The sequence below is a fragment of the Pleurodeles waltl genome, chromosome 5 (assembly GCF_031143425.1).
Source record: "Pleurodeles waltl isolate 20211129_DDA chromosome 5, aPleWal1.hap1.20221129, whole genome shotgun sequence".
NCBI lineage: Eukaryota > Metazoa > Chordata > Amphibia > Caudata > Salamandridae > Pleurodeles > Pleurodeles waltl.
The window spans coordinates 213,321,632-213,347,686 of record NC_090444.1 but is presented as its reverse complement, the minus strand read 5'-3'; the positions used below and the strand labels follow the sequence as shown (position 1 = coordinate 213,347,686).

Here is a 26,055-nt window from a genome sequence, read left to right as displayed (position 1 = left end):
CTGCCACAATGTGTCACTTCATGGCCTCAAAGGAACAAGTGGATTTGTTTTTTACTTGACAGGTATATTTATGAAGCATCCCGTCCAGTAAACCAATAGATATTTTAAAAAATCTTAAACCCTAGTGTCTCCCTGTACTCACCTTGATTAGGATCGCACCTTATTGGTTCTTGACTTACAACAGGCTGGTAGTGCCCCTAAAAAGACAAATTGTATACATATATTTTTGTTAGCAAATGCAGAGACTCACAAAAGTACATTGATACCATATCTGGCTCCCGTCACAGCTTTTGAAAATGTGTTGCCCTTGGCATCTACACAAAACTCAGTTTTCAGCATCTAAATAACAGCCAAGTGCACAAGCAACGCTAGGTAAATTCGTAAAGCATGAAGGAACAGAACATTAGCTATTTTTCAACGTAACACAAGACCAAATGGTGTCTTCTAAAAACAGATGTTTTAATCAGACACTTTGTGGAAAGGATACATGGACACCATCCCACCAAACAGTAAACAGTGGTCCTAGAATCGGTTTACTTACATACATTTCTTTGGTACAAATTTGTAACACAAACACCATATAGAGAAGACATCAGACGGTACACAGAAGCTTAGCACTGGACTGAAAATACTGGTACTTTGAAGGCACAGTGTACAAACGTATTACAAATATAAGGTCAGCATTTACTTTGAACATTATGCTTTATTGTCTGGGGTGAGAATGGTGCACTATATGTAAATGATGTGGACTGTCACTTTAAAGACTGGGGACAGGCAGTGAAATCTTCAAGCTGTAGCTGGTCATGTTTTAAGGCCATTTTGAAGATGGTGAGGGAGGTGGGAGTGCCTAATTGGACAGGGTTTTGAGAGGAGTTAAATGAGGGGAACTTACCTTCCTTGTGATAGCTTGTTTCACATGCTGTGCACTCTCCTGCCATTGAGTGTTGGGTTAAAAATACTGCAAGTTAATTTTCTTCAACTACTTCTTTTGAGCATACAGTGAATAACTCATGACCATGTCCCTGAATCCCACATGGCATACGGACACAGACCAATCTTTTTCTTTTTTTTCCCCTCACCGAGTCTGGACACGAAGTAAGGCGCCATGTTAAAAATGTGCAGCATTAAAGATTTCAACAACAGAGGTAGGCTATTAAAAGCAGGAACAACACTGGATGAGATGCTGGAAAGGACTGCTAACAATCAAAAACTTTAGCGAGGGACCAGGAGCAGACGAATGGTGAGATCGGGGTCAGGTGATGCACAGCACGGCTTTATGTCCTGCACTACTTGCAATTCCAAATTTCTCTGGTCAGCCCAGCACAGAACCTGTAACGTGCTTTACAGGAAACCATACCGAGGCTACCGCTCGTTGTTAAAAGTATTTCCAAGTAAAATTACAATCCAGCACCAAATGGTACGACGGGGAAACAATATGTACTACTGAAATAGAAGGGCCTTATGAGTTTTCAGAAGGTGCCTTTGCAGTAGAACATGACAAACCATACTCGGGGCTGGGACGTAGGGTCCTCTAGATTATTTCAGGTTGACATAGGGCAGCAGAGCTGATCGCCACATTCTCTGGATGGCTCAGACTCAGTATCAGTATTCCGTAAGGTTGACACACCATGCGGTACAAAGACTCTGCTTTAAACAAAATTATGAAGGATCAAGCCTCAAGAGCTTTCTTTTGAGAAGAATCTTCATCTCTGGGAATGGCAGACAGCCTTAAAATGGGACAATGCCCAATTAGAAGACCGATCCTGAAAAAGGGTTCGACTTAAAGACATAAGAAAACAATATCTCAAAGGAGTCGAATGTTAACACAGAATCTTAGTATCGGAGAGCTGATGCAAAGCCCTCCTGTAGACTTCGAAAGCATAATTGGATTCAAACCACATTTTAACCTCAAGTTACGTTTTCAGGACATTATCACCAGCTTTCCTTGACGACAATTATATTTCCAAAAGGGCCACTAATATTTGGGAAGAATATTCTAATGACAAGGTTGTTAAGGGCTTTCTGCTTCTGAGCAGGCCGCAGCTATTGATGTATGGCCAAAGATTACGGGCACGGATGTCGTTTTTAGGTCAAGCGCGCAAGCACTCTGGCCTGATCTGGTCTATCAGTGGGCGTTTAACCACGCCCACCACTATTACTCGTTCATGGGTTTGCCTTTCAAAAATAGTTTGTTCACATTGGTAAATGGGGTGGTTTGGTTACCGCCTTGGACATCAACCCTCTTACATGAATAATTGTAAGATTACGGACACGTTTGACTGCGAGCAAACTTTTTTCCTTTTGTGTCTCTCCTCTGCGATCTGAATCGGCTCGCTTATATCAACTGTTTAACTTTTCATTTTCAATTTAAGTGGCAAGAAAAGTCCAGTTAGGAATTTACAATGCCAATAGCTCTAACTCGAGCAAAGGAAAGACACATTGTATTGCAAATTCATCTTGTTCTCAAAAGCTGCCAGGTTTCTTACTGCATTGGCAAGCCCGTATAGGCTGTGAAGAAGTGCACTTTTGCGGATGGTGGTGGGTCGCTGGGTCGGGCTCCTTGAGTGTTTCAGACGTCCTGGAACTGAAATAATAACAGCCGGCAACCAATCGGTTTGCTGCCTCTACTGATTACACATTGTTGATTAAAGAGCCGACTTCTGGACACTGGAAATGCGGCAGCCGTTTAACATAGGCTCTAACTCTGCAACTGCTGAATCACCTCCTCATATTCAGAAGAGTAAGTAACATCTCACTCGCCCTTCTGCTGCACATAAAGCAAATTGGTAACTTCCACAGGGCAACATCAATGGCTAAAATCGTATCGCTGTTGGGATTAGTGACTCAAGTGTTAGTCTCCAACACCTTAGGATAAGATAAGACACAGAGTTCTGATTAGGGAAAGCAGTCGGGGGGCAGAGATGCAGGACTGTGACCAGGCATTAACTATTTCCCCTTATCTTCCTAATTCCCCCCAACTCCTCCAACTTCACTAGCTCTCTATTATGACATCAGCTGTTGAGGCAAGGGTTGAAGACATGCCATCGGCAGGAGGATCCGTCTACCCTCAGACAGGCATAAATGGTTACTCCAACTTTGAGGGATAGCACATGTGGCGCTGGTGGTAGGAAAGGCTACCCTATGTTCTTTAAAACTACCAACATCAGGAACTTGGTGAATGCCTCCACACCACCTGTGACAGAAGGTGTTGAGGTGTGAAAAGGGGGGTGCGGCAAGGACGGAGTGCCCGTATCTGAGCCGGCAACTGAACTGGCATCAAAGGGTTCAACTGAGAAATTAATAAGCCAGTCAGTGAGCCAGAAGCAATCAACAAGAGATCTGTTAGTAGAAGGATGGCGTAAGTCAAGCCAGCTGTCAAGAGAGAATGGTGATGAACAGTCTTCCTCACAGGCTGGGCCGGGCAGCAGTCCAACTGAGCAGTCTGATAACTGGCAAATGCAGGATAGAACTGACCAGGCCTAGGTGCAATCACAAATATTGCTCGAAATCATCTTGAAGGAGCTACGAGAATTAAGGGATTCACAACAAAAGGAGACAGCCGAGATAAATCAGAGGCTGGATAAAATAATGGAAGCAATGGGGCAGATTCCAGCACACCTGCAGGAACTGGAGCACAGAATATCAAATCTGAAGGATCGCTCCTTAGCCCATGATAGCGAGCGAAATAGAGCTCAAAAGATGCAGTTAGAGTCTCAGGATAAAATTGAGGACATGGAGAACTATACGAGGAGGTCAAACCTCTGTTTTGTGTGGGTAGCGGACGGGGCAGAAAAGCAGGGTAATCACCAAGATATGCTGCAATTCATGGAAATCCTGATAAAAACGAATTCTGGAAAACTCTCCAGTCGATCGGACACTCATATGGGCGCACCGGGTCCCCTCCCAAAAGCAAAACACGCAAAGTATCCTCGTACTATCATTGTAAACTTTGCAGGCTACAGAATTAATGAACAGATTCTCACAAAAGCAATCCAAAAGAAATATTTTTTTCTGGCAAAGAAAGAACAGGTGCAGGTTTTCTACGATATGTCAGCGGCCTCAGCGCGCAGAAGATAACTTTTCACATGATTGACCAATTCAAGGCAGCAGGGGCCCAGGCCTCTATAACTCAGCAATCAAAGTTAAAAGTTTGGCTTAAAGGCCAATTTTATTTGTGTACCACTCTTGAAGATGCCAAGAATCTTTTAGAGAAGGCAAAGTCTGTTTAGCGATGGTGTAAGATCATTCCATTTCTGTATATTATCTAAAGGTGCCCAGAATTGCTGGAAAGATGGCATGGTCTGTCAGAAAGAGGTTTTTTTTTTTTTGCTGCATAAGGGTAACAACAACAGAGGTTTATGTGACATGGCTCAAAAAGTAAAAGGTCTAGAGCAAGGGGTGAAGGGTGGGGGACAAAGTTTCCCTTGCATGCGTGCCATGGTGCTTTTCCAGGGCACCCATGTTTAGTAGCGGTAGTAGTAGGAGATGGTAGGGGACAGTGTGGGCCCACCTCCACCCCCTCCAGCTTGGTTGGGGAGGGGGCACTCAGTGAGTCGTGGGATTGGTGGCAGTGGTACATGAGGTGAGGTGGTTTGGAAAAAAATAAAATGAGCAGATTTACCAGTTATACCATATATTTCAGCAAGAGACCATGTGCAGTTGCAACCCTCTTAAGGGAATCTTAATAGAAAGAGAGAAAATGAAGATAATAAGCCAATATAATACAACTTCTCGACTTGACTACTTTTTAGTTCCAAAATCAGCAAAATGGAAGGTGACAAGGATCTGGGCTAATGCACTTTCAGATCATTCTGTGGTAGGAATCACTTTGGAGGTAGAGGGCACCAAAACCTAGAGGGTACAATGGCAGTTTGATAGGACACCTCTAGTGAATCTAGTTGGATAGTATGCGTAAATTTATCCAGGAATTATTCATGATTAATCAGGATACTGCCTCCCCGTTCTCTGTATGGGAGTCATTTAAAGCTGCATTTAGAGGCCAGTCAGCCCAGAGGATAGTTCAGAAAATATGAGCCAAAGAATTACAAGATGCTCTTGATTACGCCCACAAAGCTTTAACTGGGTGGTGAAGGGGCGACAGAGTGTAGAGCGGATTTCAAAATGAAATCAGATCAGGCCAAACAGATGTTGTGTGACTTCTATGTTCTCAAAGAGATCACTAGCTTAAAAACCTTACAGCAGTATGAGGAGAGCCATCTTGAGGACAAACTGCTAGCCTGGGCAGCATGCGAGAAACAAGACGCATTGCGTATTGGGCAGATTAAAAATCCCGGCTCCAATGTAAGTCAAAAATATGAAATTAAAATAGCTCAGATATTTTTGCAGTATTAGAATACTACGTATGGCTACGAGAAGATAATTTCCAAATCTAGCCTTGAGGAATTAGAGTATTCAGGCTTCCAAGCTTGACAGGGACACAGGTAGAGGCATTATTGCTAGAAATCTAGCTGGAGGTTGCTCGGGTGCTTCAAAGGATGCCCAATGCCAAAGCAACCAGTATAGATGGAATTCCAACTGAAGAATATAAGACATTTCAGAAAGAGCTATTGCCGCATTTGGTATGTTTATTTAATCAAATCGGAGATGGTATGGGCATCCCCCGACATTTAAAGAGTCAGTGGTTGTAAGTTTTTCTTTAAAAGATATAAAGATCCTGCTAGCGTAAACACTTATCCACCAATAAGTCTACTCAATGTGGACTACATATTATTAGCCAAGATCTGGGCATCTTGTATAACGGAGGTTGGCCAGACCGTGGTACACAAGGATCCGTGTGGGGTTTTGCCAAAGCGAACAATGGATGAGAACACGCAGTATTTGTTCCAGGCTATCGATTTTATTCTCCTACCCCAAGGACGGGGCTGCAATTGCAATGACTGACGCAGAGAAGGGGTTCCATCTTGTGAATTGGGATGCTCTTTTCTTTGTGTTGGAGAAATTTGCATTCCCAGATCGAATGGTATCAATGTTAAAAAAAAACGATACCAAGGGACAGAAGCCTGGGTCATAATTAATGCAAAGCTAGCAGATACTGTGCAGATAAAGCGCAGCACCCGACATGGATGTCCAATGTCCCCTATACTTTTTACGCTCATTACTGAGCCATTAGTGGAACATATATGTACTGCCAACAACATTGCCGCACCCCCCCCCCCACCACCACCACCACCAGAGATGTCCAAACTTCAGTTGTTTGCAGACGACTTGGTGTTATATCTAAGGGCTGACCAGGTAATATTAAGGAAGCACTGGATATCATTCAAGATTATACAAATATGGGGGGTATAAGGTTAATCAGGATAAAACGGATACATTACTTTTTAGTGTTCATCCATCAGTGCTGCTGCCAGCGTTAATTCAAAACTTTAAAAACAATTGTCCCATTCACTATCTTGGGATCCTTGTGACGAACAGTTACACAAATTTATTTAAATTAGACTGAGAAAACAATGCTGAAAGTGAAAGGACTTCTAGAAAAATGGTCCTGGACATATTAAGCATGACACAGTAACAGTGCTTTGTTTTAAGCAGAAACATGTTGTTGAATTTTGTAAAAGGCAACAGTACTTAACTGCAATGTTTAAATACGTCTAGAAATATTTAACATTGCCAACTTTATCAAACAAAGTGTGAAAAATTCTGAGGGGGGCCCAATGATTTTTATTTTTCAACTAAGGGGGCGCAGCATAAAAAGTTTGGAGACCACTGGTATAATGGATGGGGGTTTGGATACTTTTTCTATCCGAAAAATGGCACAAAAGAGTGGAAGCAATTTGCCTTTTTCTTTTTTTTTTAAAGATGTCGAGATTGCCGAAATAAACAAGGTATAAGGTGCTAGCTAAAATTATTTGGTCTCCACAAAGGTTTCTTTAAATTTGGGCATATTCTACCATGTCATCGGCTGGTAAAGTTACAGGACTGCCAGGGGCTTGGTTTGACAATTTAAAAAACTATTATTAGCATCTGGAACTCTAAAGGTTATTCGACACTCAGCGACTTCTACCTAGGCAGTCTGCTTGCTAATTGGGCGGAGATAAAAATTACCAGTAGGGACAGAGGGGCGTAAATTCTGGCATAATTTTGTCCAAATTAAATGTTTGATAAATAGTTGTTGGCAAGAGATGAGCCATTCCTCAGAGGAAACTATGAAACTTTGGTACAAAAGTCAAGTGATAGGAATAGGAAATTCGTACAGGTCTTTTCAGAAATATACAGGCTTGTTATTGATCGAAAGGCATCTGAGTAAGGTAGAGCAGGAGAACGGATGTAGCTTGACAATCAGAGAATGGGAGCACATCTTGATATCAGGATATAAATCTCTTAGGGCAGCTAATTTAAAAAAGCATTTTTTTTTTATGGCATTGGTTAGCTTATTACACAATGAAAACTTTTCATAAAATGTATTGATCAGTCACTAACAAATGCTACAGGTGTGCCCAAGAGGAAAAGGGGGATTGGTCCCATTTTTTTTTTTAGCGGTTTTTCGAGAGCTAAGTCAAAGAACTCAGGTGATGTTAGCTGGTCCTTTTTGGGGTATCAAGTCAAACTTCCTGGCTAGATAAGAATACTCAGACTTTTATCTCAGCATCATTAGCCGTTGCAAGGCCATTGATTTTACAATATTGGCATACCATCACAGTACCAACCCCTAAGATGTGGTCTGTGAAGCTACAGAGGATATGATGATTCAAGGAAGCGTACGCTAGGAGAACGAGCAGCCTGAAGAAATAGGAAGAAATATCTTTTTGCATGGGCTCCATTAGAAGCGATGACTATGTATGCAGCAGTGTTGTAATACACTTGTCCTTTTGGTTCAATGGCTAAGTAACATTAGGCTCCGATAATGCAAAGGGACAATGCAGTACTATTGTGTAGCGTGTTGAAGTTGCTGCAGAGTAATGCAATAGGTAAGTAAAGTTGTAATGGCAATGAAGAATTTGTTTCATTCTAGAATCTTAGTCTTGCAAAGCAGGAAGGCACTTTATTAATTGATACACCTTAAACTGAGTTACAGTTTTCTATAATGAAACTATTGTTTATATTATTGCATTTTTATTGTTGTGATAAAGGTTCCACAAATATGATGAAGATGAATTTGCACAGATGTTATGTTGATTAACCTTCAGATCTGCAATGTATTTTGTTGTGTGGGGTATCAATATATTTTGTTTGGTGCATAGATGATCTACAACTCAGAAAAGTACTGTAGCACAGCAGCACTTTTTGTGCTCAACTGCTTATTTTGCACCAAACTTTGTTGCACTTCAGTTATGTAGACCTCTTTGCTGTGATAACGGTTCTACTAATATGACTCAAGTACAGACGCTAGCTTGATCAACTTACGAATGCTTAGTGCCGGTTAAACATGATTTTCTTTCAGTTTAGAAAAGTTCTGTAACATAACAACACTTTCTAGGATGAGGAATACGAAGGGAAAAAGAATAGGTAGCGATTTCTTTGTTTTTATGCCAAGCTGCCAATTTATACCAACGTTTTAAGATGGTTGGTTAATTTATGTTCGGGCTAGGTCTATTTTTGATAAGAGAGTCCTCCGGTCCTACTGTATAATGTTATTTAAAAATGTTCATGTACATGATGTATTTGATGGATTGCTATTCTATGTTAATTTTGACTTGGAGCATTGAAGAGAAGGATGCATCCGACACATACTGCAACTGAAACAAGCGTAAACAAAGCCAACAGGTCTTGTCTATGTGAGAGCTTTGTCAAGGTGTTTTAGCCACGTTGTACAGCAAAGCAGCAGGGCTAAATGTTACGAAAAAGCACATTATGACGCTGCCAGAACTGGTTGCATCATACCACTTTTTCCTGGTGGAGGTGTGGTAGAGCGGGGGCAAGCAACAATGGGAGGGAGGGGTATACAATATCAGGAGAGTGACAAGGGAAGCAACAACAGGCGAAGCAGTCAGGGGAGACGGGAATGGGTGATGCAACAACATAGGAGGATGGAAGTGGCACTGGGCAAGGAACGCCAGAACAGAAGTGGAGCAAGCGACACAAGGAATCGGAGGCAGGAGTTGGGAGAGGGCAAGGTTCCAGCTGGGTAGCTGGAGGAGGGTAGGAGGGTGAAGGACAGAGGAGAGAGGGCATGCAAGCATATGCACTCTTACCAAGTGCTGCAAGAGGAAAAAAACAGCCCAGAACCAAAAATGAAAGCAGCGGAAGGATAACTGCTGGGCACAAAAGCAATATTTGGACTATGGTCTGGGGGTGGGGGGTGGGTTGAGACTAACACGAACAGGAACAGGAAGCGAAGCTGGCATGGGCTAACCAAAGAAATGAAAGGAACGATGAAGCAAACCAATGGTAAGCAATGGGTGAGCTCTAAGCCCACTTTAAGCTAACAAAATGTCTTGGAAATGACAGCACAGACCATCTCAGGAGAGACCTAAAAACGGAGTACATTTTTAATGGGGTTGGAAAATAGTGGGTGAGGTGTAGCATATAGCATATATGTTGGTATTTCCCCAATGCCTATTTGCTGCTCTCTTCTATTGTTGCTATCAGTGCTTAACTATTGTTTTCTTTCAGGTTTGTAAAGTTCTACACCGTTATCCTAGTAGAGTCTCATTTGGGGTTCTAGATTCGTGGGGCAGGATTGATCTCCATCTGTTCAGTCGTGGACCCTTATTAAATACCCATCTAGGAAAACTACTCTTCGTGTGCCTTCTCCTCATCTTTGCTATTCTCGCCACTCTACATTTATGGTACCAGGAGTGGGGTACTGCGAAGTCGAGAAAATCGGGGATTTCAGAGGAAAGTTGGAGTTGGCTCGACAGATCAAGAAGGGTTCACCAACTAGCACATAGACAGACGAAGGATCTTTGTAGGCCGTAATTGTCAAAATTATGGACACGTAACGTTGGCGCAGCGCACTTTGCTTATACTTTGAGGTGTGTAATGTCGAGTTTTACTGACCGTTCTTCAGCGTGGAAGTGAGTTCGCTGGCCGCAAGGTCTGTTTTCCTTTGATTTACTGTCCTGCCAGCCACGAGCGTCAGCCTTACCGGCTCTCTTCAGAGCGTCGAACGCCTTCCTGACAGGACGACGTGTGACGCCCCCTTGACGCTACCCTTGGAACCTAGCGTCACAACGCGTCAATCCTACCATTGCGTAAGCAAGACGCACATTTCCCAGGTCTCGCGCACCTGGTTGCCTGGATACAACGCACCACGGAAAACGCCTCGCGTATCTGGGTACGCGAGCGTTGAATGATGACAATATTGACAAGACTCCTAGCGAAGTAGGAATTCTTCACTTAGTAACTTTTCCTTTTGTCCTTTTCTCCTCGTTTATTTCTAACTCCATAAATCACATTTGACATTTGAATCGTCTCACCGGCTTTCTGCCTTACAGGAACTTTGATCTCTTAGAACTTATTTGTCACTCTCAAAATGGCTTCTAGCAATCTCGTGGTAAAACCACTACCTTTTCTACCCAGAGGTGGGAAACTGGACATTAAGTGGAGCGAGTGGATAAGAATTTTTGAAAATTATCTAGTTGCAATTGATGCCAGTGATTTTTCTCCCACTAGGAAGTTGGCCCTACTATTCAATTACCTAGGTGTTGCTGGGCAGAGTGTGTTTAACTTAACAGTTGTTGCCCCACCTAATGAGGTTAGTGGTGATATTGCAACATGGAATGTGTATACAGAAGGGAAAGAAAGGATTAGGAAACAATTTTCAGATTAATCCACTGTTTTATTAGAAAGGTTCAATTTTGCAATGTGCAAGCAGGCCATAGACGAAACAGTCGATGAGTATGTGGCTAATTTACGTGTGCTGGCTGCAAGGTGTGATTTTGGTGCTCATGTTGATGTACACATTAGGGATCAATTTGTGTTCCACTGCTATTCTAGAAAAATTCAAGAACGATTGTTAGCTTGTCGTAATCCTTCTTTGGAAGAAAGAGTAGATATAGCCAAAGTTGTTGAGAGATCTATTGTTACCTCTAAAGTTGTCTGGACAAGCGGAGAATGCAGGGATAAACCATATAGTCGAAGATCCTGATGTTTGCTGCATTAAGGAGAGAACCTTGAAGCAGAATAAGAACACTCAATGGTGTTTCCTTTGTGGTTCATGTAATCACATTAGCAACAGTCAATTGTGCCCAGCTTTAGGCAAGAAATGCCTAAAATGTCAACAAAAAAAAAAAAAAAAAATCGGTCACTTTCAGGTTGTTTGCAGGCAAAATAACCGCACTTATAAATCAAACAACGGAAGTATGAGAGTGAAAGTGAGCAATATGTATTCTAAAGATGAACAGGCAGATGGTGTGATGGATGATTGTGTCACTAAATTATCTAATGTTGTACTAATAGTAGATATCCCTACATCAAAAAATGTGAAGAGACCCATCTGTCAGGCAGTTATTGACTCAGTTGAAATTTCCATCATGGCTGATTCTGGTTCACCAGTCACCATTATTGCAGATGTGACATTTCACAAAAACACTACAGAATGCCGACATCTGTCCTAAAGCTTTTGGAGATCATGATACAGACCTCTCTGGTTACTTTTTGTCCACCCTATCCATCCTAGGTAGGAGCACAGTAACTAAGATTTATGTGGCAGTGGATGGTACAGATATTGTAGGGTGGAAAGATCTTGCGAAATTAGGAATAGTTCCACGTCCTGGATGTGACAACCCTATAGTTTTGGGAGAAATGCCTGTGGAAGTGTCAGAACTCAGGGTGTCCGATACCAATATTTCAGAATTATTCATTGCGACGTACCCAGAGGTATTTGCTGATCAAATTGAAATGGTCAAGGTTTTCGAACATTGTATCAGGCTCAAGAAGGGAGCTGTTCCAGTTTTGCATAAGGTAAGGCCGATTCCTATCTCCGTAAAAGGACAACTTAAAGTTTTATTAGAAAACCTTGTTAAGGACGGTATTATTACTCCCACAGATTCTTCTGAGTGGGTTTCGCCCATTGTCCTCACGAAAAAAAGGAGCGGAGATTTGAGATTATGTGTAGATTTAAGATCTTTAAATAAAAACAATCATTGACTGTCACCCTCTTCCTCGTATACAGGAAATGATCGCTAGCTTAGGCACCTCTAAAGTCTTCTCCACTATTGATTTACACTCTTCGTATCATCAGATTGCCCTCAGTTTAGACTCCCAGGAACTCACTCCATTTGGGGCCTATAAATATCTTAGGTTACCGTTTGGTCTGGCCTCTGCAGCGAGCGTCTTTCAGAAATTAATGGATTCTCTGTTTGGCGATTTTGAGAATGTGTGTGCCTTTCAGGATGACATCCGGATTGTAGGAAGTTGGCTCTGTATGCACTATTTCAAAGTAAGGAATAGTATGCACAGAGTCCAAGGGTTCCCCTTAGAGGTAAGATAGTGGCAAAAAGAGATAATACTAATGCTCTATTTTGTGGTAGTGTGGTCGAGCAGTAGGCTTATCAAAGGAGTAGTGTTAAGCATTTGTTGTACATACATACAGGCAATAAATGAGGAACACACACTCAGAGACAAATCCAGCCAATAGGTTTTGTTATAGAAAAATATATTTTCTTAGTTTATTTTAAGAACCACAGGTTCAGATTTTACATGTAATATCTCATTTGAAAGGTATTGCAGGTAAGTACTTTAGGAACTTTGAATCATTTCATTAGCATGTATACTTTTCACATAAAACACAATAAGTTGTTTTAAAAGTGGACACTTAGTGCAATTTTCACAGTTCCTGGGGGAGGTAAGTTTTTGTTAGTTTTCACAGGTAAGTAAGTCACTTACAGGTTTCAGTTTTTGGTCCAAGGTAGCCCACCGTTGGGGGTTCAGAGCAACCCCAAAGTCACCACACCAGCAGCTCAGGGCCGGTCAGGTGCAGAGGTCAAAGAGGTGCCCAAAACACATAGGCTGCAATGGAGAGAAGGGGGTTCCCCGGTTCCGGTCTGCCAGCAGGTAAGTACCCGCGTCTTCGGAGGGCAGACCAGGGGGGATTTGTAGGGCACCGGGGGGGACACAGGTCAGCACAAAAAGTACACCCTCAGCAGCGCAGGGGCGGCCGGGTGCAGTGTGCAAACACGCGTCGGGTTTGTAATGGTTTTCAATGAGAGATCAAGGGATCTCTTCAGCGTTGCAGGCAGGCAGGGAGGGGGCTCCTCGGGGTAGCCACCACCTGGGCAAGGGAGAGGGCCTCCTGGGGGTCACTCCTGCACAGGAGTTCCGTTTCTTTAGGTGCTGGGGGCTGCGGGTGCAGAGTCTTTTCCAGCCGTCGGGAAAGGGAGTTCAGGCAGTCGCGGTCAGGGGGAGCCTCGGGATTCCCTCTGCAGGCGTCGCTGTGGGGGCTCAGGGGGGACAACTTTGGTTACTCACAGTCGTAGAGTCGCCGGAGGGTCCTCCCTGAAGCGTTGTTTCTCCACCAGTCGAGTCGGGGTCGCCGGGTGCAGTGTTGCAAGTCTCACGCTTCTTGCGGGGAGTTGCAGGGGTCTTTAAATCTGCTACTTGAAACAAAGTTGCAGTTCTTTTGGAGCAGTGCCGCTGTCCTCGGGAGTTTCTTGGTCTCTCTGAAGTAGGGCAGTCCTCTGAGGATTCAGAGGTCGCTGGTCCTGGAGAAAGCGTCGCTGGAGCAGGGTTCTTTAGAAGGCAGGAGACGGGCCGGTAGGACTGGGGCCAAAGCAGTTGGTGTCTTCTTTCTTCTTCTGCAGGGGTTTTCAGCTCAGCAGTCTTCTTCTTCGGTAAGTTGCAGGAATCTAAATTCTTAGGTTCAGGGGAGCCCTTAAATACTAAATTTAAGGGCGTGTTTAGGTCTGGGGGGTTAGTAGCCAATGGCTACTAGCCCTGAGGGTGGGTACACCCTCTTTGTGCCTCCTCCCAAGGGGAGGGGGTCACATCCCTAATCCTATTGGGGAATCCTCCATCTGCAAGATGGAGAATTTCTAAAAGTTAGAGTCACTTCAGCTCAGGACACCTTAGGGGCTGTCCTGACTGGCCAGTGACTCCTTGTTTTTCTCATTATTTTCTCCGGCCTTGCCGCCAAAAGTGGGGGCCGTGGCCAGAGGGGGCGGGCAACTCCACTAGCTGGAGTGTCCTGCGGTGCTGGCACAAAGGGGTGAGCCTTTGAGGCTCACCGCCAGGTGTGACAGCTCCTGCCTGGGGGAGGTGTTAGCATCTCCACCCAGTGCAGGCTTTGTTACTGGCCTCAGAGTGACAAAGGCACTCTCCCCATGGGGCCAGCAACATGTCTCAGTTGTGGCAGGCTGCTGGAACTAGTCAGCCTACACAGATAGTCGGTTAAGGTTTCAGGGGGCACCTCTAAGGTGCCCTCTGGGGTGTATTTTACAATAAAATGTACACTGGCATCAGTGTGCATTTATTGTGCTGAGAAGTTTGATACCAAACTTCCCAGTTTTCAGTGTAGCCATTATGGTGCTGTGGAGTTCGTGTAAAACAGACTCCCAGACCATATACTCTTATGGCTACCCTGCACTTACAATGTCTAAGGTATTGCTTAGACACTGTAGGGGCACAGTGCTCATGCACTGGTGCCCTCACCTAGGGTATAGTGCACCCTGCCTTAGGGCTGTAAGGCCTACTAGAGGGGTGACTTATCTATACCTGCATAGGCAGTGAGAGGCTGGCATGGCACCCTGAGGGGAGTGCCATGTCGACTTACTCGTTTTGTTCTCACCAGCACACACAAGCTGGCAAGCAGTGTGTCTGTGCTGAGTGAGGGGTCTCCAGGGTGGCATAAGACATGTTGCAGCCCTTAGAGACCTTCCTTGGCATCAGGGCCCTTGGTACCAGGGGTACCACTTACAAGGGACTTATCTGGATGCCAGGGTGTGCCAATTTTGGAATCAAAAGTACATGTTAGGGAAAGAACACTGGTGCTGGGGCCTGGTTAGCAGGCCTCAGCACACTTTCAATTCAAAACATAGCATCAGCAAAGGCAAAAAGTCAGGGGGTAACCATGCCAAGGAGGCATTTCCTTACACAACCCCCCCCCCCAAACGAAAGAGGATAAGACTAACCTTTCCCAAGAGAGTCTTCATTTTCTAAGTGGAAGAACCTGGAATGGCCATCTGCATTGGCATGGGCAGTCCCAGGTCTGTGTTCCACTATAAAGTCCATTCCCTGTAGGGAGATGGACCACCTCAACAGTTTTGGATTTTCACCTTTCATTTGCATTAGCCATCTGAGAGGTCTGTGGTCAGTTTGAACTAGGAAGTGAGTACCAAAGAGGTATGGTCTCAACTTCTTCAGGGACCAAACCACAGCAAAGGCCTCCCTCTCAATGGCACTCCAACGCTGCTCCCTGGGGAGTAACCTCCTGCTAATGAAAGCAACAGGCTGGTCAAGGCCATCATCATTTGTTTGGGACAAAACTGCCCCTATCCCATGTTCAGAGGCATCTGTTTGCACAATTAATTGCTTGGAGTAATCTGGAGCTTTTAGAACTGGTGCTGTGCACATAGCTTGCTTCAGGGTGTCAAAGGCCTGTTGGCATTCTACAGTCCAGTTTACTTTCTTGGGCATTTTCTTGGAGGTGAGTTCTGTGAGGGCTGTCACAATGGATCCATATCCCTTCACAAACCTCCTATAGTACCCAGTCAAGCCAAGGAATGCCCTGACTTGAGTCTGGGTTTTTGGAGCTGCCCAGTCCAGAATAGTCTGGATCTTAGGCTGGAGTGGCTGAACTTGGCCTCCACCTACAAGGTGTCCCAAGTAAACCACAGTTCCCTGCCCTATCTGGCATTTGGATGCCTTGATAGAGGCCTGCAGATTGCAGGGCCTTCAAAACCTTCTTCAGGTGGACCAGGTGATCCTGCCAGGTGGAGCTGAAGACAGCAATATCGTCAAGATAAGCTGCACTAAAGGATTCCAACCCAGCAAGGACTTGATTCACCAACCTTTGGAAGGTGGCAGGGGCATTCTTTAAACCAAAGGGCATAACAGTGAACTGATAATGCCCATCAGGTGTGGAGAATGCTGTCTTTTCTTTTGCTCCAGGGGCCATTCTGATTTGCCAGTACCCTGCTGTTAAGTCAAAGGTACTTAAGAATTTGGCAGCCCCTAATTTGTCTATTAGCTCATCAGCTCTAGGAATGGGATGAGCATCTGTCTTGGTGACAGAGTTGAGACCTCTGTAGTCCACACAAAACCTCATCTCTCTCTTTCCTTCTTTGGTGTGAGGTTTGGGGACTAAGACCACTGGGCTAGCCCAGGGGCTGTCAGAGTACTCAATTACTCCCAATTCCAGCATCTTGTGGACTTCCACCTTGATGCTTTCCTTAACTTGGTCAGACTGTCTAAATATTTTGTTTTTGACAGGCATGCCGTCTCCTGTGTCCACATCATGGGTACACAGGTGTGTCTGACCAGGGGTTAGGGAAAAGAGTTCAGCAAACTGCTGCAGGACCTTCCTACAGTCAGACTGCTGTTGGCTAGAGAGGGTGTCTGAGTAGATCACTCCATCCACTGAGCCATCTTTAGGGTCTGATGAGAGGAGATCAGGGAGAGGTTCACTCTCAGCTTCCTGGTCCTCATCGGTTACCATCAACAGATTTACATCAGCCCGGTCATGGAAGAGCTTAAGGCGGTTCACATGGATCACCCTCTTGGGGCTCCTGCTTGTGCCCAGGTCCACCAGGTAGGTGACCTGACTCTTCCTTTCTAGTACTGGGTAAGGGCCACTCCATTTGTCCTGGAGTGCCCTGGGAGCCACAGGCTCCAGAACCCAGACTTTCTGCCCTGGTTGAAATTCAACCAGTGCAGCCTTTTGGTCATACCACAACTTCTGGAGTTGTTGGCTGGCCTCAGGGTTTTTACTTGCCTTTTCCATGTACTCTGCCATCCTTGAGCGAAGGCCAAGTACATAGTCCACTATGTCTTGTTTAGGCTCATGAAGAGGTCTCTCCCAGCCTTCTTTAACAAGAGCAAGTGGTCCCCTTACAGGGTGGCCAAACAGAAGTTCAAAGGGTGAGAATCCTACTCCCTTCTGAGGCACCTCTCTGTAAGCGAAAAGCAGACATGGCAGGAGGACATCCCATCTCCTTTTGAGTTTTTCTGGGAGCCCCATGATCATGCCCTTTAATGTCTTGTTGAATCTCTCAACAAGGCCATTAGTTTGTGGATGATATGGTGTAGTGAATTTATAAGTCACCCCACACTCATTCCACATGTTTCAGGTATGCTGACATGAAGTTGGTACCTCTGTCAGACACCACCTCCTTAGGGAAACCCACTCTGGTAAAGATACCAATGAGGGCCTTGGCTACTGCAGGGGCAGTAGTCGACCTAAGGGGAATAGCTTCAGGATACCTAGTAGCATGATCCACTACTACTAGGATGTACATATTTCCTGAGGCTGTGGGAGGTTCTAGTTGACCAACTATGTCCACACCCACTCTTTCAAAGGGGACCCCCACCACTGGAAGTGGAATGAGGGAGGCCTTTGGATGCCCACCTGTCTTACCACTGGCTTGACAGGTGGGGCAGGAGAGGCAAAACTCCTTAACCTTCTGGGACATGTTGGGCCAGTAGAAGTGGTTGACTAACCTCTCCCACGTCTTGGTTTGTCCCAAATGCCCAGCAAGGGGAATATCATGGGCTAAGGTCAGAATGAACTCTCTGAAACCCTGAGGCACTACCACTCTCCTAGTGGCACCAGGTTTGGGATCTCTTGCCTCAGTGTACAGGAGTCCATCTTCCCAATAGACCCTGTGTGTTCCATTTTTCTTGCCTTTGGACTCTTCAGCAGCTTGCTGCCTAAGGCCTTCAAGAGAGGGACAGGTTTCTTGTCCCTTACACAGCTCTTCCCTTGAGGGTCCCCCTGGGCCTAAGAGCTCAACCTGATAAGGTTCCAGCTCCATAGGCTCAGTTCCCTCAGAGGGCAGAACTTCTTCCTGAGAAGAGAGGTTCTCTTTTTCTTGCTGTGTTGCAGCTGGTTTCCCAGCTGACTTTCCTTTCCTCTTGGTAGACTGGGCCTTTCTTCCAGACTCCAGCTCTACTTTTTCACCCTGAGCCTTGCACTGTGCCCTTGTCTTGACACACACCAGTTCAGGGATACCCAGCATGGCTGCATGGGTTTTCAGTTCTACCTCAGCCCATGCTGAGGACTCCAGGTCATTTCCAAGCAAACAGTCTACTGGGATATTTGAGGAGACCACCACCTGTTTCAGGCCATTGACCCCTCCCCACTCTAAAGTTACCATAGCCATGGGATGTACTTTAGTCTGATTGTCAGCGTTGGTGACTGGATAAGTTTGTCCAGCCAGGTATTGGCCAGGGGAAACCAGTTTCTCTGTCACCATAGTGACACTGGCACCTGTATCCCTCAGGCCCTCTACACTTGTCCCATTAATTAAGAGCTGCTGCCTGTATTTTTGCATGTTAGGGGGCCAGGCAGCCAGTGTGGCTAAATCCACCCCACCCTCAGAGACTAATGTAGCTTCAGTGTGACACCTGATTTGCTCTGGGCACACTGTTGATCCCACTTGGAGACTGGCCATTCCAGTTTTAGCTGGAGTGGAGTTAGAAGTGGTATCTTTCTTGGGACAGGCCTTGTCTCCAGTTTGGTGTCCAGACTGACTACAGCTACGACACCAGGCCTTTTTGGGATCAAAGTTTTTACCCTTGTACCCAGAATTGTTTTGTGAAGAGGCTCTGGGCCCACTCTCCTGTGCAGGTTTTTGGGGGCCTGTAGAAGACTCTTTACTATTTTTGTTTTTGGCTGTCTCACCACCTTTCCCCTGGGGAGGTTTTGTGACCCCTTTCTTTTGGTCACCCCCTGTGGAAGTTTTGGACACCCTAGTCTTGACCCAATGGTCCGCCTTCTTTCCCAATTCTTGGGGAGAAATTGGTCCTAGGTCTACCAGATGCTGATGCAGTTTATCATTGAAACAATTACTTAATAGGTGTTCTTTCACAAATAAATTGTACAGCCCATCATAATTACTTACACCACTGCCTTGAATCCAACCATCTAGTGTTTTTACTGAGTAGTCTACAAAGTCAACCCAGGTCTGGCTCGAGGATTTTTGAGCCCCCCTGAATCTAATCCTATACTCCTCAGTGGAGAATCCAAAGCCCTCAATCAGGGTACCCTTCATGAGGTCATAAGATTCTGCATCTTTTCCAGAGAGTGTGAGGAGTCTATCCCTACACTTTCCTGTGAACATTTCCCAAAGGAGAGCACCCCAGTGAGATTTGTTCACTTTTCTGGTTACACAAGCCCTATCAAAAGCTGTGAACCATTTGGTGATGTAATCACCATCTTCATATTTAGTTACAATCCCTTTAGGGATTTTCAACATGTCAGGAGAATCTCTGACCCTATTTATGTTGCTGCCACCATTGACGGGTCCTAGGCCCATCTCTTGTCTTTCCCTTTCTATGGCTAGGATCTGTCTTTCCAAAGCCAATCTTTTGGCCATCCTGGCTAACTGGATGTCCTCTTCACTGGAGTTATCCTCAGTGATTTCAGAGAGGTTGGTCCCTCCTGTGAGGGAGCCAGCATCTCTGACTATGATTTGTGGAGTCAGGGCTTGAGAGGCCCGGTCTTCCCTAGATAGGACTGGTAGGGGGGAATCACCCTCCAAGTCACTATCATCATCCTCGGAGTTGCCATCCTCAGAGGGGTTGGCCTTTTCAAACTCTGCCAACAGCTCCGGGAGTTGTAGTTTGGAAGGTCTGGGGCCCATTACTATTTTCTTTATTTTACAGAGTGACCTTAGCTCCCTCATCTTAAGATGGAGGTAAGGTGTGGTGTCGAGTTCCACCACATTCATCTCTGCACTAGACATTATGCTTCTAAAAGTTGGAATACTTTTTAAGAAACTAAAACTAGTTCTAGGTTCTAATTCAAACTTTTAAACTCTAAAAGAAATGCTAAACAGGATCTAACACAAGGCCCTAGCAGGTCTTAAGAATTTAGAAAAATTTCAAATTGCAAAAACAATTTCTAATGACAATTTTTGGAATTTGTCGTGTGATCAGGTATTGGCTGAGTAGTCCAGCAAATGCAAAGTCTTGTACCCCAACGCTGATCCACCAATGTAGGAAGTTGGCTCTGTATGCACTATTTCAAAGTAAGGAATAGTATGCACAGAGTCCAAGGGTTCCCCTTAGAGGTAAGATAGTGGCAAAAAGAGATAATACTAATGCTCTATTTTGTGGTAGTGTGGTCGAGCAGTAGGCTTATCAAAGGAGTAGTGTTAAGCATTTGTTGTACATACATACAGGCAATAAATGAGGAACACACACTCAGAGACAAATCCAGCCAAGAGGTTTTGTTATAGAAAAATATCTTTTCTTAGTTTATTTTAAGAACCACAGGTTCAGATTTTACATGTAATATCTCATTTGAAAGGTATTGCAGGTAAGTACTTTAGGAACTTTGAATCATTTCATTAGCATGTATACTTTTCACATAAAACACAATAAGTTGTTTTAAAAGTGGACACAGTGCAATTTTCACAGTTCCTGGGGGAGGTAAGTTTTTGTTAGTTTTCACAGGTAAGTAAGTCACTTACAGGTTTCAGTTTTTGGTCCAAGGTAGCCCACCGTTGGGGGTTCAGAGCAACCCCAAAGTCACCACACCAGCAGCTCAGGGCCGGTCAGGTGCAGAGGTCAAAGAGGTGCCCAAAACACATAGGCTGCAATGGAGAGAAGGGGGTGCCCCGGTTCCGGTCTGCCAGCAGGTAAGTACCCGCGTCTTCGGAGGGCAGACCAGGGGGGTTTTGTAGGGCACCGGGGGGGACACAGGTCAGCACAAAAAGTACACCCTCAGCAGCGCGGGGGCGGCCGGGTGCAGAGTGCAAACACACGTCGGGTTTGTAATTGTTTTCAATGAGAGATCAAGGGATCTCTTCAGCGTTGCAGGCAGGCAAGGGGGGGGCTCCTCGGGGTAGCCACCACCTGGGCAAGGGAGAGGGCCTCCTGGGGGTCACTCCTGCACAGGAGTTCCGTTTCTTTAGGTGCTGGGGGCTGCGGGTGCAGAGTCTTTTCCAGCCGTCGGGAAAGGGAGTTCAGGCAGTCGCGGTCAGGGGGAGCCTCGGGATTCCCTCTGCAGGCGTCGCTGTGGGGGCTCAGGGGGGACAACTTTGGTTACTCACAGTCGTAGAGTCGCCGGAGGGTCCTCCCTGAAGCGTTGTTTCTCCACCAGTCGAGTCGGGGTCGCAGTGTTGCAAGTCTCACCCTTCTTGCGGGGAGTTGCAGGGGTCTTTAAATCTGCTACTTGAAACAAAGTTGCAGTTCTTTTGGAGCAGTGCCGCTGTCCTCTGGAGTTTCTTGGTCTCTCGGAAGTAGGGCAGTCCTCTGAGGATTCAGAGGTCGCTGGTCCTGGAGAAAGCGTCGCTGGAGCAGGGTTCTTTAGAAGGCAGGAGACGGGCCGGTAGGACTGGGGCCAAAGCAGTTGGTGTCTTTCTTCTTCTGCAGGGGTTTTCAGCTCAGCAGTCTTCTTCTTCGGTAAGTTGCAGGAATCTAAATTCTTAGGTTCAGGGGAGCCCTTAAATACTAAATTTAAGGGCGTGTTTAGGTCTGGGGGGTTAGTAGCCAATGGCTACTAGCCCGGAGGGTGGGTACACCCTCTTTGTGCCTCCTCCCAAGGGGAGGGGGTCACATCCCTAATCCTATTGGGAAATCCTCCATCTGCAAGATGGAGGATTTCTAAAAGTTAGAGTCACTTCAGCTCAGGACACCTTAGGGGCTGTCCTGACTGGCCAGTGACTCCTTGTTTTTCTCCGGCCTTGCCGCCAAAAGTGGGGGCCGTGGCCGGAGGGGGCGGGCAACTCCACTAGCTGGAGTGTCCTGCGGTGCTGGCACAAAGGGGTGAGCCTTTGAGGCTCACCGCCAGGTGTGACAGCTCCTGCCTGGGGGAGGTGTTAGCATCTCCACCCAGTGCAGGCTTTGTTACTGGCCTCAGAGTGACAAAGGCACTCTCCCCATGGGGCCAGCAACATGTCTCGGTTGTGGCAGGCTGCTGGAACTAGTCAGCCTACACAGATAGTCGGTTAAGGTTTCAGGGGGCACCTCTAAGGTGCCCTCTGGGGTGTATTTTACAATAAAATGTACACTGGCATCAGTGTGCATTTATTGTGCTGAGAAGTTTGATACCAAACTTCCCAGTTTTCAGTGTAGCCATTATGGTGCTGTGGAGTTCGTGTAAAACAGACTCCCAGACCATATACTCTTATGGCTACCCTGCACTTACAATGTCTAAGGTGTTGCTTAGACACTGTAGGGGCACAGTGCTCATGCACTGGTGCCCTCACCTAGGGTATAGTGCACCCTGCCTTAGGGCTGTAAGGCCTACTAGAGGGGTGACTTATCTATACCTGCATAGGCAGTGAGAGGCTGGCATGGCACCCTGAGGGGAGTGCCATGTCGACTTACTCGTTTTGTTCTCACCAGCACACACAAGCTGGCAAGCAGTGTGTCTGTGCTGAGTGAGGGGTCTCCAGGATGGCATAAGACATGCTGCAGCCGTTAGAGACCTTCCTTGGCATCAGGGCCCTTGGTACCAGGGGTACCACTTACAAGGGACTTATCTGGATGCCAGGGTGTGCCAATTGTGGAATCAAAAGTACATGTTAGGGAAAGAACACTGGTGCTGGGGCCTGGTTAGCAGGCCTCAGCACACTTTCAATTCAAAACATAGCATCAGCAAAGGCAAAAAGTCAGGGGGTAACCATGCCAAGGAGGCATTTCCTTACACTGATCCACACTGCAACTATGGAAGAACATAGAATTCTTCTAGACAGAGTGTTTTCCATCCTCAGGGATTATGGTATCACCATAAAGCTGGAGAAATGTACATTTTTGGTGCAGAATGTGGAATATTTAGGACACACTATTTCTGCAGATGGCATCAAACCCAAACAAGGGAACTTGGAGGCAATCACGAATGCACCTTCAACTCACAAACAAAGATGAACTTCGTTCATTTTTAGGTCTGTGTGAATATTATTCGAGGTTTGTTGATGGTTATGCAATGATTGTGCAATCTCTTAGATCCCTATTGAAGAAAGGCAGTAGAGTCGAGTGTAGCGAACAAGTGCTGAGAGCATTCGACACTATCAAAAAGTTGGTGTCTGCTCCAGCTCTGAAACCTTTCTTACCCTCGGCTAACTTTTGTGGCTGTTGATGCTAGTATGAAGGGCCTAGGAGTGGTGTTTGGACAATGGGTTGATGGACGAGAACACACTATCGCATTTGCGTCCAGATCTCTCTCTGAAACAGAAGTTAACTACAGCACCATTGAGAGAGAGGCTTTAGCTTGCGTATGGGCAGTGCATAAATTCAAGACTTGTATTTGGGGTACAGCCTGTACTTTGTACACTGATCACAAGCCACTTGTATTTTTGATGGATGGTAATGGTTTAGGTAAAGCCTCTTCAAGATTAGCAAGATTGTTGTCCAAATTAATTTTATTTGGATGTCAAATATCTTCCTGGAGGAAAGAATGTGAGGGCAAACTGTCTTTCCAGGTTGTCTCTACCCTTGTCCGATATCCAGAATGAGGACACTGAGTGTGTGGTTGGTGCGTTAGACACGTCTTCAGTTTCGGAAGGTTTATTTTCTGAACAAGATTGGACCTCAGCAATGTCTAGAGATCCATTGTTGTCAGAAGTAATGTTTCATATTAAACATGGTTGGCCCAAAAATAAGAAACTTAGTGGGGAACTCAACATAATTCGTCAGCTAGCGGCTGAATGGTCGTGTGAGGATGGAGTATGCATGAGAGGTCCTGTCTGTATTCCGCCATGTGATTTGAGACCTTTGTTGATTAAAGCTGCTCATGAGGGGCATTTAGGCATTTTAGCTACCTGCAGAAGACTTAAGGAGAAATACTGGTGGCCGGGTTTCGACAAACAAGTGTGGAACTTGGTGGATCAGTGCACATCATGTGTTGTATCTGATAAACATTGGAAGTGCCACAATAAACCCTTGCACACTTCCTTTCCCCAAGGGTGCTTGGGAGAGTATTGCCATTGATTTTTCAGGCCCGTTTCACCTACTTCCTAGAAAGATGAGACACATGATTGTTGCCATAGATTACTTCTCAAAATGGATTTACTATACTTTTGTTGAACAAGCAGACACAGAATCGGTCATATCGTTTTTATCATTTTTGTTCTCCTTGGAAGGCCCACCATCTAATATTGTCACAGACAACGGCGTACAGTTCACCTCTTCCAAAATGGAGAAATTCATGTCTAAATTTAATATCAAGCATTCTTGTGTAGCTTTGTACAGTCCAGCTTCTAATGGACTAGTGGAAAGAGCCAATCGTATTCTTAAAGAGGGCATTCAAACAGCCTTTGCAACCAACTGCGACGGGTGTGAATTCTTGAATGAGAAATTATGGGCATACTTGAATACACCACATTCCACCACTGGTCTTTTGCCTTTTCTGCTACTCAGGGGGAGGGAATCTGGATCTAAACTACTGCCATCGTGGATGGCTTTGTTTCACAAAGGCATGCATGTGGATGTCAAAGAACTGAGTCAGAGTCTCCGAAAAACAGTCTGTTCAGAAACAGGACTATGATTCTCGGAAAAAGGTGAGTGATGTAGTATTCAATGTAAATTGCTGGGTTTTAATTAAAAAACCGTGCAAGGTGCCCAAAGGAGCATCAAAATTTACCTTACCTGTTAAAATCTTAAGAGTTACGAAGTCTGGTGTGTTACTAGAAGGCAAGGGATGGTGGAAAAGAAGTTGTGTTGTTCCTATTTCCTCGTCACAAGCTGACATTTTCAGGCATGTTTATGCAGGACGTGAAGATGATACCAGCTCTAGTGCCACTTTTATTGAAAATCCTACAAGCATGGAAGACAGGATGTGTAATCATGAACATAACAATTCTCATTGTCAAGCAGAGAACTCTTGTGATGAATCTATGGACAAGGATGGTTCTGGCCGGGACAAGGATGGTTCTGGCCGGGATAAGGATGGTTCTGGCCGCTCTTCAACTTTATGTCCCGTGGCAGAACCTCTATATACATGCAGTCACAGACTTGTTAAACTTCCTTCAAAGTTTGATGATTACCTTTTAAACTGAACTTTTATTTTATATTTTGTTTTGTGTAAAGGGGGAAGATGATGTAGCATATATGTTGGTATTTCCTAATGCTTATTTGTTGCTATCAGTGCTTAACTATGGTTTTCTTTCAGGTTTGTAAAGTTCTACACTGTTATCCTAGTAGAGTCTTATTTGGGGCTCTAGATTCTTGGGGCAGGATTGATCTCCATCTGTTCAGTCGTGTGTATGTCTGCGTGGACCCTTATTAAATACCCATCTTGGAAAACTACTCTTCGTGTGCCTTCTCCTCATCTTTGCTATTCTCGCCACTCTACATGAGGCTTAGGGATTGGGCCTTCTGAGGTGCACTGCTTGCTGAACACAGCTGTTTTTCTATCAGATGTTTTATTTATCGGTCTGTTGCATGTAAGAAAATTAATTGGGTGGCAGAGGGACGACGTGGTGGGGTCAAAGTAATTTCCATGTTGATATGAACAGAGCAGAGAAGGGACGAAGGAGATGGACGAATTAAGTCAACCAGTTGGGACTTTGAATTTTGTCTCAGTTGCTGTGAGGAAAATAGATGATTTTGGTCTTGGTAATCATGTAAAAAATGAATGTCAGAGAGGTAGTAGGCCTCAATCTTGGAGTGGAATAGTCTGATTAAAGATAACAAGAGGATTTGAGGGTTTTCAGCAGTCACACAGTGCAAGAAACAGAGAAATGGAAGCATTTTGTGGAGAGAGGTTGCGTTCAGGTTCAGAGAAAAGAGTGGGTTTAGTGAACAAGTTACTTACCTTCAGTAACACATTATCTGATAGAGACTATCTAGCTGCAGATTCCTTACCTTGGAATTTCTGAGTGTCAGCTCGGAGTCCAGAACTTTTGCTGAGCAATACCCCCCTGTGCGCTGTCAGGTGGCTCAGTTCTGCTATGCGTGGCATCGTTGGAGCACGTCGCCTATAAAGGCACCACCCAGGTGGGCATATGTCACAAACTTCCATGCCACAGGCGCAGAGCCATGGAAGAAACT

The 26,055-nt window shown here is 45.2% G+C and overlaps 1 protein-coding gene across 2 annotated transcripts in view; it reads right to left on the bottom strand.

Moving 5' to 3' along the window:
• Positions 1–26,055, bottom strand: part of NSL1 (NSL1 component of MIS12 kinetochore complex) — a 111,941-nt gene that overhangs the window by 35,664 nt on the left and 50,222 nt on the right. For both annotated transcript variants that reach the window (XM_069233916.1, XM_069233917.1), the window contains one exon: positions 143–197. In XM_069233916.1, the coding sequence (XP_069090017.1) occupies positions 143–197 (55 nt within the window). The remainder of the gene's footprint in view (positions 1–142; positions 198–26,055) is intronic.